The 13282-nt window shown below is 43.0% G+C and overlaps 1 protein-coding gene across 1 annotated transcript in view; it reads right to left on the bottom strand.

The window, feature by feature from the left end:
* Positions 1 to 13282, bottom strand: part of LOC311240669 (scavenger receptor cysteine-rich domain-containing protein DMBT1-like) — a gene marked incomplete at both ends in the record, with an annotated part of 98350 nt that overhangs the window by 54177 nt on the left and 30891 nt on the right. Inside the window, 3 exons of the mRNA XM_084329242.1 lie at positions 7584 to 7871; positions 9316 to 9636; positions 12150 to 12336. Coding sequence (XP_084185368.1) covers positions 7584 to 7871; positions 9316 to 9636; positions 12150 to 12336 — 796 coding nt within the window. The remainder of the gene's footprint in view (positions 1 to 7583; positions 7872 to 9315; positions 9637 to 12149; positions 12337 to 13282) is intronic.

The following is a 13282-nucleotide window of genomic DNA, read 5'->3' on the forward strand; positions in this document are numbered from 1 at the left end:
TCTGCTCCAGCCTGTTCTACCTCCTCTCACCCTGGACCTCTGCTCCAGCTCTACCTCCTCTCACCCTGGACCTCTGCTCCAGCCTGCTCTACCTCCTCTCACCCTGGACCTCTACCTCCAGCCTGCTCTACCTCCTCTCACCCTGGACCTCTACCTCCAGCCTGCTCTACCTCCTCTCACCCTGGACCTCTGCTCTACCTCCTCTCACCCTGGACCTCTGCTCCAGCCTGCTCTACCTCCTCTCACCCTGGACCTCTGCTCTACCTCCTCTCACCCTGGACCTCTGCTCCAGCCTGTTCTAACCCTCTCACCCTGGACTCTGCTCAGCACCCCTATCAGCGTTGGCCCCTCCTCCTTTCCCTAGTCCTGCCTGCTTTCAAATAAATATACCCACCATTGGGTTTGACCTACTACCTGCCTGTCTGTGTTCAATCTTGTTTACATAAGGGTCCTCCATTTTCAATTCATCAAGACATTTCGAGACATACAAATATAGGGTACTATGTAAGAAAGAGAGAACATCATAAAAAATTTAAATCCGAAGGGGAAGAAAATTTACATTAGAGGGTATGCCTGCACATAATCAACAGTATGATCGCAGCCCCGACCGATTTTACAAAACCCGTCCCCTTTTTGAGATGCTTCGTAAGCAGTGTCTCCTCATCCCATCCACTTACAGGCACAGCGCGGATGAAGTCATGGTGTCATATAAAGGCACAAGGGCTGGCACTCCCCGCCAATACAATCAGCTGAGTAACAATGTTCATCAAAGTGTTGAGTGCTACAGTGTAGGTTAGTTTATTAGGACAAGTGCATGACAGTAAGGTTAGTTAGGGTTAGATTTAATTTTATGTAAAAAAATATATATTTAATTTCAGATAATGGTTGAAGAAGTGCATCTTTAGTCGACGGCGAAAGATTGGACGGGTTTCCGCTGTCCTAACTGTGGTGGGTAGTTCATTCCACCATTGTGGGGCAAGGACTGAGAAAAGGCAAGTTCTCCAGAGTGAGGAAGAGCAGGAGCTACCTCCAGGGAGCAAAGTGGTGATGACGTTATCCAAAACCACAACACAGCCACGGCTTTCAGTTGTCTTCTGTGACGACTACTTCACTAGTTCTGGGTATCAACTTAGTGCATCGGCACTGTCCGACTAAACCGCATCGGTGGAGCTTGCTTGATAGAAGACAAGGAGCTGATGAAGAGAGGACGTGGAGCTCTTGATTACAAGTCTGCTGAAGGGGTACTTGCAGTCAAATGGTATGACAGCAAATGTGTCACCCTCCTGAGCAATGCCTGTGGGATCATGCCTCTTTCAAGTGTCCAACCGTGGAGCAAAGACGTCCCTGCTGTCCATCGCTCATTCCTGCCTATGTAACGGAGGTACCGCGAGTATATCCACAGTCACGATGGACTTCAAGTGTTGTGAAGTGACTGTGGACGTTAGCGGTACTGCAAGTTAAACTCACTCCCCCTTAAAGGCATACAGACACGTTACCAAGAAGTGAATTCACCGCTTGGTATAGTGGTCTGCGATGTCGCCCGCGGTGCGGGAGACCGGGGTTCGAGACTCGCTCAGGGCAATCCCTTAACAGGAGTCGAAGGCAATACGAGACCGGCTACACCTACAATCAGCATATGGGTGGCATTGATCTTTCTGACATGCTGGTTCACCTGTTACAAGACCCCAGCCAGGTCACAACGGTATTTGGATACGCCCTTGACCTGTGCAGGTGCATCTCCAATTCCTGACTGGTCTAGAAGAGAGACTGTGGCCTACTGAAGGAAAAACCAATGTATTTTTTTTTACTTGACTTGTTGTAATTTAACTTTTTTTACTTTCTTTTTTGTATTTGCAGGTATTAAATTATCATATAATTGTATTATACATGATGTATCATTATGTATTAGGTACTTTTACCATCAAGCAGCATCTCAACCATTTGGTAGAGGCCTATATTTAAAAAACTGGGGGGTCTAAAAAAGAATAATTGTTATGATTGTATATGCTGCGTGATTTTGTATGCCTTTTTTTGCTTAACTCTATGTTTTGCTTAACATGTATGTACACGCCACGTGACTGTACATGAGGGAAAACTCAGTTGCCTTTCGAGTCTAAATAAAGGTTTGAAATGAAATCGTAAATGTAGGATTACCCACCAGAAACAAGATCCTAGGTGGTCTAGAACCTGAGTTACTGGTGAAATAGCAGCAGGTGGCTGCGATTTTGGAAAATGGTTGCCATGGTTACCAGAAGACAAATCTGTGATCTGTGATGTAGCTAAAAATCTTTCTTAGGGCATATTCTAACAGTGTGTCAAATGTCATGCTTTTATAGTAAAATGCACGATTCCCTAAAATATTACTGGGCTATAAAGACTGGAATGAAGGAAGAAAAAGTCATGGCAACACATTTAACAAGTAAACAACAATTTTATTATTGCACTCATTAGAGGGACGCTAGTTGCATGGCAACATCAGTACATTTGTATTATGTAGCATATATATACACAGCTTTAAAGAGGGGTTACATCTTTTTTTGTGAAACGTTATCTGATGCTAGCTGCATAATGGTCTAACTCTAATGGACTAATGGTCTGGCTTAAGAGGGAGGCAGTCCTTCCTACATGAGGTCGGTCAGACCAGATTCCTGGTGAGTCCATGGCTGAGGTTAGGCACGGCCTGGATGGAGAAGGAGATGGAGAGGGGAGAAGGAGAGAGGGGGGAGTGGACAAAGAGGTGGAGAGAGGTTCAAGAGGAGAGAGGGGGGTATCGAAGAGGTGGAGATGGAGAAGATAAGAGATGGGATTGGAGCGGAGTCGATAATTACTATAATTACTACTACTATCATTACTACTACTACTACCATTACTACTATCACTACTACTACCATTACTGCTATCAGTACTACTACTACCATTACTACTACTATCATTACTATTACTACTACTACTACTACTACTACTACTACTACTACTACTACTACTACTACTACTACTACTACTACTACTACTACTACTACTACTACTAGTATCCCCCCCCCCCCCACCTCCAATGTACAGCCCCACCCCACCTACCCAACCTCCCCCAATGCACAGTTTCTATGTCAAATGTATATACTCTTCTTCTGGATTTTTTTAGTATCACAAACAGTACTGTATTTGAAAATCTGGTATGTCATAAATGTATAGATGTAGCAGTACTGTCTATCTGTATGTCATGTGGGTCATATGATGAATTGAAAATGGGGGACCCTGATGGAAACAAGACGAAAGTCTTTCTCAGGTCTGCATCCTCTTAACAATTGTATGTATTGAGCTGTACTGTACTGTACCCATTCTGCAATCTGTTAATAAACTTTTCAATCAATCAATCAATCAATAAATCAATCAATCAATCAATCAAACTACTACTATCATTACTACTACTACCATTACTATTACTACTATCACTACTACTACTACCATTACTACTACTAGCATTACTATTACTATTACTACTACTACCATTACTACTACTACCACTATTACTACTACTACTACTACTACTACTACTACTACTACTACTACTACTACTACTACTACTACTACTACTACTACTACTACTACTACTACTACTACTACTACTACTACTACTACTACTACCATTACTACTATCATTACTACTACTACCATTACCATTACTACTATCACTACCACCACCATTACTGCTATCAGTACTACTACTACCATTACGACTATCATTATTACTACTATTACTACATCTTCTACTACTACTACTACTACTACTACTACTACTACTACTACTACTACTACTACTACTACTACTACTACTACTACTACCACTACTACTACTACTACTACTACTACTACTACTACTACTACTACTTATTCTACTACTATACATAAAGATAACTATGACAGCCTTACCTTTACATATTACCCCAGCGTCTTGTTCATGAAACCAACATCCATTTCCAAATCCGCTATGGGGGCAGTGTGTGAGGTCAACCTCGTCGCCGGTACACTCGACACTTCTGATCCATACCTCTCCGTCACCAGGTCCGAAGAAGGCATCGCTTTTAAACTCCACAGCCCTCCCGCAGCCCAGCTGTCTGCATACCACCTCAGCGTCCTTCAAATCCCAGTCACGGTCACACACGGTCCCCCACTGGCCGTCATGGTAAATCTCCACCCGACCAGAACACCCACCTGTACCATTCACCAGCCTCATGTTACCTGCAAATCAGATGTAAATGAATGAATGAATGAAAGTCCATGAAAGTGTGTGGGGGGGGGGTTAGGGAACTGACTACCAGGGCCCAGAGATGGGGGAGGACCCTCAGGGGAACCTGGGAATTACACCTACCCATACATAAGACAGGTTTCAACCTCATTACACCTACCTGTACAGACAACAGGTTTCAACCTCATTACACCTACCTGTGCAGACGATAGGTTTCAACCTCATTACACCTACAGTACCTGAACAAATGACAGCAGCTTATTACACCTACAGTACATGTGCAAAAGACAGGTCTCAACCTTGTTACACCTGTATAGATGTAGCAGGTATATAAAATATACTAATGTTGTATTCCACAAAGATCCCTCCCTAACGTTATTACTTTAATTTGTTTATTATTATCTTTTACTCATAGTCTTTTATTTTGAAGCCGTCGTCACTTCCTGCCGAAGTGACGTTTTTCCCCTTGCACCTCCCCTTTCGCGCCAGACTATCTGGAATGCTGAAAGGGGTAAGACGTGCTTTCAGTGTCTGTAAATATATCAGGTCTAAAAGAACGCACTATTGTAAATAAGTTGCCGGGCAATGAACCGGAGTTGTATATAGTGGTAACTGTGTTAATGTGAACAATTCTGCACTTTTTGTAATGGGGTTTAACTATGGTGACTATCTTTTGTATGACACATGTGGACAACTAGTAGTTATGGGCTGAGCAATGCGTTGTAGGCCTCTTCCTGACATTGATTTCCCTCGTTGCAGCCTGTGAACTGGAGCCACCTAGTGGACAAATTAAAATACCATATTATTCTTGCCTGTGGAATGTCTTTCCAGAATTAAACACTGAATTGCCACAACTGAGTCATCACTTCCACTGCACGACGACGACACAGAGGGTGGCCTTTAGACCAGTTACAGTGGTGCCAGTGACCGGATACGCAAGAACCAACGCCAGCTTGGTCACCGGGAGGTCGTCGAACAGAACTACAGAAGAAAGATGCTGTGATCACTAAAAAAAAAATTTGCAATGAGGGTCAAGGCCAGCTTGATCATCGGAGGTCGGAGGAAGAGGAGGAAGAAGAAGAAAAAAAAAGAAAGTTCCCTTGGGAGGTTTGTGTCGAAGTGACTGTGTCACGGTTGAGAGGACATCGTGTTCTTTCTAAGAAGAAGAGAGAAGAGGACATCGTGTTCTTTCTAAAAAAGGAGGACACCGTGTTCTTTCTAAAAAAGGAGGACATCGTGTTCTTTCTAAAAAAGGAGGACATCGTGTTCTTTCTAGAAAAGAGGACATCGTGTTCTTTTTGAAAAAAGAAGAAAGTTGAGTTGTTGAAAAGGACTGGTGGTCAGTTTTTGTTTTTCTGTTTTTGTTAAAGGTGCTGAAGCATTTGGAGATTTTTTTTTTGTGATTAGTGGAATATATATGTAATTTTTTTTCCCTTCTTTCCTGATAGCTCGTTTTGTAGTGAGAGGAGGAAGATGGATCCCTATGTCGTAGAGGGGACTTCATAATTTTTTTCTGATGGTGATTTAATACATGTAAATAGTATAATTGGGATTGTTGATCGTTATTTGGTTAGCTGTTTGACAACAGTTGCGGTGGTGTGGTGAAATGGCAGCGTGCAGAGCCTGGAATTTTATTGTCATGTCACTGGAACTCTCTGTTTTGGTGCAGAGCTGGTGCCCTACAGTACAGAGTCGGGAACTCTCTGTCATGTCACAGGAACTCTGCTTTGTGCAGAGGCCAATTCTTTTTTTTTCATTTCTCACGCTCCTTGATTTCCGCGTCCTGTGTTTGTATCTAAGTGTTTAGGTTGGAGGGCAGGTTGCCGTAGTTGCTGCAGTTAGCTCACACCGTGTGGTCAAGGGGCAGTATACTATAGTGACTGCGGTTAGCCTTTGCAGGGCAGTGTACTGTAGCGGCTGCAGTTAGCTCACACCGTGGAAACCGACGTTGTCTAGGTCAATGGGCAGTATACTGTAGTTGCTGTAGTCAGTGCATATTTGTTTGGTTTGTGTACACTTTATCTTGCACTGTGACACTGTAAGTGGCGTATTTACCACATGTGTTCACAGATGAGGTATGGGATTCGAGTGGGCCGGGTAGGTTTGGTGTATAAGGCACCAAGCGATTCTAGGAGGAACATAGGACTGTACACCCTTTTGTTTTCTCTGAACCTGTTTGACAGGTAGCTTCTAGCTGATTCTGAAGATACGTTTCTTCATGTAAACCTGTGCCGGTTCTGACGTGTGTTGGAGGTCCCTGTTAGTGTGTGTCATGTCTGTAGGTTCTGACGTAGTGTTGGAGGTCCCAGTTAGTGTGTCCTGTAGGTTCAGGATTTTAGCGGAATTCAGGGGGGGAGTATGTAGCAGGTATATAAAATATACTAATGTTGTATTCCACAAAGATCCCTCCCTAACGTTATTACTTTAATTTGTTTATTATTATCTTTTACTCATAGTCTTTTATTTTGAAGCCGTCGTCACTTCCTGCCGAAGTGACGTTTTTCCCCTTGCACCTCCCCTTTCGCGCCAGACTATCTGGAATGCTGAAAGGGATAAGACGTGCTTTCAGTGTCTGTAAATATATCAGGTCTAAAAGAACGCACTATTGTAAATAAGTTGCCGGGCAATGAACCGGAGTTGTATATAGTGGTAACTGTGTTAATGTGAACAATTCTGCACTTTTTGTAATGGGGTTTAACTATGGTGACTATCTTTTGTATGACACATGTGGACAACTAGTAGTTATGGGCTGAGCAATGCGTTGTAGGCCTCTTCCTGACATTGATTTCCCTTGTTGCAGCCTGTGAACTGGAGCCACCTAGTGGACAAGCAATAATGCCATATTATTCTTGCCTGTGGAATGTCTTTCCAGAATTAAACACTGAATTGCCACAACTGAGTCATCACTTCCACTGCACGACGACGACACAGAGGGTGGCCTTTAGACCAGTTACATAGACAACCTCATTACACCTACCTGTACAGGTGACAGGTTTCAACCTCATTACACCTACCTGTACAGGTGACAGGTTAAAACCTCATTACACCTACCTGTACAGGTGACAGGTTATAACCTCATTACACCTACCTGTACAGGTGACAGGTTAAAACCTCATTACACCTACCTGTACAGGTGACAGGTTAAAACCTCATTACACCTACCTGTACAGGTGACAGGTTTCAACCTCATTACACCTACCTGTACAGGTGACAGGTTATAACCTCATTACACCTACCTGTACAGGTGACAGGTTATAACCTCATTACACCTACCTGTACAGGTGACAGGTTTCGACCTCATTACACCTACCTGTACAGGTGACAGGTTTCAACCACATACCTGTGCAGGTGACAGCAGCTTGGGGTTTGTTGTATGCCGTTAGTGAGCACTGCGAGATATTTCTCTCCTCGCCAGAGCAGCTGACGTTGTACGCAGCCACCGCCCTGCTCGGCCCAAAGTGTGGCTGTTCCGGCGCGGCGACAGCGTCCCCACAGTCGAGATGCCTACACACCACCTGGGCCTCATTACCGCCCCAGCTGTCATGGTAGACCGGCCCCCACTGACCATCGTGGAACACCTCCACTCTGCCAGCACACTTGTCTCTCCCGTCCACCAGCCGGAGATTACCTGGGAATCACAGAATCATAGACTGGGAATGAAGAACCAATAATCTTGGGCAATGTGGGAAAACGAAATGATATGCAGGAGGATATTAATATACGCTAACCTCGTCACGCACTCGCACGCACGTCGCGGCACTTTGCACTCGTCTGCCAGCTCCGGGCTGTATTTTTCGCCAATCAACCAATACATTGTTGGAAAGTTGAATTTGCCGCCTTTCGATCGTCACCACACTCAACCTATTGCGTGCTTCGGGTCTCGAGTTACGAGACGAAATAGCCGGCGAGCGTCATTTGACAAGCCGTTCTGACGAGTGACCGCGTCCGGTTGGGAATGGTCCTGAACTGACCAGTCACCGCTGATGGCGAAAATGATTGACCAACGTTGTAGCCAAGGAGTGTCTGCTCCAAAAGCGATCCCAGATGGGCGCTGATTGCAAGGATAAAGGGGCAGAAGAAGAGAACAAGCTCTTTGTTTTGACTCGCGGATCTGAATGAATGGAAGTGGACGGCCATTTTGGATAATCACGCTGAATTTTTACCGGTACACACATTACAAAAACCTTTGTGAAACACACATTTTCTATGGGATTTTTATCAACTTTGGACCTGTACTACATAAGACTTCAGGCTATGGAACCGTTATGTTTTACAGCTCCTACCTCTCAGCTGGAACTTAAAAACAGGCATCTGGCAACCACTAAACAGAAATGTGAGTACAGATCTAGGATCCAGTTGTTGAAATTGTCCGTGCTCTCCGTGTAATAGTTCCAAAATTGTTCAATGAGCCCTTCTATGTGGATACAGATGATGTGCTTCAAATAATTTTTTGCAACATTATGTTCCTCCAAAAAGCCATCAAGCTGAGTAAATACCCCAAAATCTCCGCTGGTTATCCTTAGCTGTGAGTCCAAACAGGTCTGTGTCCGGAACTTGTAGTCCCAGATTCAACGCATTGAGGCTGTCAAAGATCTCGGCTAGATATGCCAGCTTTGCCAGCCCTTCATTATCAGCACATTTCTCTGCCAATGGGTTGTTTTTGTCTGCAAGGAAAATCTGCGCTTCTTCTCTCTCGCTTCTGACAACAAACCTATCCATTGCGAGTGTCAATGTTACACACAAAAGACGAGACGTGGTCTCCGCGATTATATATGCGCAGGATGTAGTGAGATGTGTATTGGAATACTGTGACGGCCTCCGTTGATGAAGGGGCGAGAGACATATGCAAATACAAACAGCTTCCAGGTGGAAAACTCAATCTGAGTTGGGCTTGTCGTTTTTTCTCTTGATTTGTTTTTATTTGTTTATTTTTTGCCAATGCGCGACCCCACTGTCACCTACCCGCGACCCCACTTTGGGTCGAGACCCGTAGTTTGAGAACCGTTGGCCTAGAGGTTGCAATGTTTACCGCATTACAGATTCGACCTTAAGGACACTACACATGTGTTTACCTGAACATTTGACCCCGGCGTCGTCGCTGTGGTGACAGTGGTTACTCCGCGTCCCGAATCCGCTGGGGTTCTGGGGACACCGGCTGAGACGGCTCTCGTCGCCGACGCACGCCACGTTACTCAGCCATATCTCTCCGCTCCCCTCGCCAAAGTAGGCGCCGTGTTTGGCGTTCACGGCTGGCCCACAGCCCAACTCTCTGCACACCACCCCGGCGTCTCTAGGGTCCCAGTCTCTCTCGCACACCGTTCCCCATTCGCCCCTGTGGTGAAACTCCACCCTGCCAGAGCATCGATCCGGCCCGTTTGCCAGCCGCACGCCACCTGGGAGTGGGAGAACAGAGCAGAGTACATAGAGTAGAATGAGTTTTATTGTTCACATGTTCAAAATGTATGTTAACCATTTCACTACCATACTACAGAAGGTTAACCCTTTCACTACCACATTAACCACATTAAACTTGTGTAGTGTGGTAGTGAAAGGTTAACCTTCTGTAGTGTGGTAGTGAAAGGGTTAACCTTCTGTAGTGTGGTAGTGAAAGCGTTAACCTTCTGTAGTGTGGTAGTGAAAGGGTTAACCTTATGTAGTGTGGTAGTGAAAGCGTTAACCTTATGTAGTGTGGTAGTGAAAGGTTAACCTTCTGTAGTGTGGTAGTGAAAGCGTTAACCATCTGTAGTGTGGTAGTGAAAGGGTTAACCTTATGTAATGTGGTAGTGAAAGCGTTAACCTTCTGTAGTGTGGTAGTGAAAGGGTTAACCTTATGTAGTGTGGTAGTGAAGGCGTTAACCTTCTGTAGTGTGGTAGTGAAAGGGTTAACCTTCTGTAGTGTGGTAGTGAAAGGTTAACCTTCTGTAGTGTGGTAGTGAAAGCGTTAACCTTCTGTAGTGTGGTAGTGAAAGGGTTAACCTCCTGTAGTTTGGTAGTGAAAGGTTAACCTTCTGTAGTGTGGTAGTGAAAGGGTTAACCTCCTGTAGTTTGGTAGTGAAAGGTTAACCTTCTGTAGTGTGGTAGTGAAAGGGTTAAATATGCATTTCTCTAATTCTTTCTCTAAATCTCTAATAGTTCTGTGGCGCCCCCCCCCCCCCCCCCCCCATCCAGAGGAGAGCAGACCTAGTCTAGTGAACTGCAGAAGCTATTTCCTCAATTGTTTTCAACTGCAGTAGGTCCAACTCAAAGACAGTTGAAGAAATAGTTGAGGAAGTAGTGTCTACAGTTCACTAGAGGTCTGCTCTTCTCCTCCGGGGACCACAGGAGGGGGGATTAAACGTCTTTACCATCATCATCATCATCATCATCATCATCATCATCATCATCATCATCATCATCATCATCATCATCATCACCAACTAGATTAGATTAGATTGAAATGTATTGTCATTGTACAGTGCAACGAAAAGAAGTTGGCATCTAACCAGAGTGCAAAAATAACAGTAAAGTGCATTAACAATGTACAACTTCAACTTCAACTTCAAATTACTTTATTTTGTTTTTCGGAACTTCATTTGTGCAGTGTTTAAAATACAAACATACAGTCACAATACATAGACACTCACCACTATGAAAAAAACACCAGCTTCGTTAAAACTACAGTAAAAATACCACTATATAAAAAAGCACCAACTACATTAAAACTACAGTACTTAAAGCATGATATATTAAAATCCATGTGGAGCAGTTCTATGTGTATATAAATAATAAATAATAGTAGTACAGGTGATATATGTCCATCAGGTGGAAGGGGGAGTATATTTTAAGTAGTCCAAAGTCCTTGGGGGGGTGGGGGGTTAGTCCGGCAGTCTGATGGAAGTTGGCACGAAGCTACCTACGCCCCTTTTGTTTAATGATGAAGCTCTGTATCGACGGCCTGATGGCATTAGTTTGTAATGGGTGTAAAGGGTGTGTGTGTTGTCCTCAAGTATTTGGGAGGCCTTTTTAACTGTCGGCTTCTTGTGGATGCTGCTGAGTGGCTCCTGGTCCTTCCCAATGATCTTGCCGCTGATCTTAACGACCCTGTCGAGAGGTTGATGGCACTCATCACCCCAAACCATGATGTAATGTTAAAGGTACAAGTGATTAAACTGGAATTTATATATATATATATAAATTAATACTACTGAGTAATGATGCTAATCTGATGTATGCACAGTGTGACAATATTATTATGTACAGTGATGCAGGTCTAAATACACTATGGTAGTAAGTCATACTGGCCAGCGGTATAATTAGTAGGAGTAGCTAAGGGATATACAGCTATAGATATAGAATATACAGGTATGTAAATAGGAATTATATGCAGGTATATTCAGACCGGTGTGGATAAATATGTATACGGTATTGCATGGTTATCACTTATCATACAGAGTTACTGTATATGATTACAGTGTAAGGCAGTTTTTTTCTGACTGTCTATTCTTCTGATAGCAGGTGTTTAATCAAAGCTCCCCGCTTTCTAGTCTTGCACAAGGACCAATCAGCATGGGTAATGGGTATGGACGGGTTCATTTTCCATTGATGCGGATTTGATTGGCTGTTTTTAAATAAAGAGCGGCCGCAGGATTAATAACGTTAACGTTAGTTCAGCCAGAGAAACAAATATACTCATTGAAATTGTTGGACCTGCGAGATTTGTATTTTATACTTTGTAGGTCTGCATTTTAAATGTTAGGAGTAAAAAGTATGTTTTTGTTCTCTGAAATGTAAAAGTACAAGTATACAAACCTAATAATACTTGCGTAAAGTACAAATCCCCCAAAAACAGTACTTAAGTATTGCAACAAAGTAAAATTACTCAAGTACTTTACACCCCTGGATCTCACCAGTAGATGAGTGGTTTTACCTGAGCAGACCACAGCAGCGTCTCCACCGCAGCCTGAGCGGAAGAACTGTCTCGGTGTGCAGCGACTGTCAGCTTTATCCGTGCAGGTGATCTGGTACCCGGTACCCGCCCCACTCTGGCTCCAGCCGTACTGGCCCGCTTCTGGGATACTGACCAGATCCACGCAGCCGAGCTCCCGACACACCTCCTAAAGAGGCAGAGTTGGGAAGGACACTTTCAACATGTATTACACTTACTGTACACTGTAGATTTCTGTATATTCTTACTGTATATTTTATATTACAATGTATATACATAACATAGGAAATGTAAATCCCGGACCGTATTTTATTATTATTATTTTATTCTTAGGCTTATTTTATTCTTTATTCTTAGGCTTATTTTTTATTCTTATTCATGACTAATTGTTTCGTCTACCTAAATGTTTACTGTGAGCGATTTGTAGTGCCAAATTTCCCTTGGGATGATTAAAGTATTTCTATTCTATTTCTATTCTATTATTATTCTATTCTATTCTATTCTATTCTATTCTATTCTATTCTATTCTATTCGTATTAGATTAGATTAGATTAGATACAAATTTATTGTCGTTAGACATCACAAGTACAGTACAACGAAAATAAGTTTGGCATCCAACCAGAGTGCAAATGTAACAGCGAAGTGCAATAGCAACATACAACGTACAAGTGATTAAACTGGAATATATATATAAATGAGTACTACTGAGTAATAATGCCAATCGGATGTACTTTATGTACAGTGTTACAGTATTAGTATGTACAGTGATACAGGTATAAATATACTATGGTAGTAAGCCATACTGGCCAGTGGTATAGCTAGTAGGTAAGGGATATATACAGATATAGATATAGTATCTACAGATACTGTATGTAAACAGGAATATATGCAGGTGGAAAGTGCAATAGTGCAATAGTAATATACAATGTACAGGTAATTAAACTGGGTATAAAATACATAAATTAGTACTACTGGGTGATAGTGCTAATCAGATGTATGTACAGAGTTGTAGAATGAATATGTTTGAGCCTGTTTATTAATGTAATTAAAGTTGGTCTGTGACGATAAAACCTTTTTAAATATGCGAGTGGAATGTCTAGTGGAATTGAATAACC

This window comes from Notolepis coatsorum, assembly GCF_963971535.1.
Source record: "Notolepis coatsorum genome assembly, chromosome: 14".
Classification (NCBI taxonomy): Eukaryota; Metazoa; Chordata; class Actinopteri; order Aulopiformes; family Paralepididae; genus Notolepis; species Notolepis coatsorum.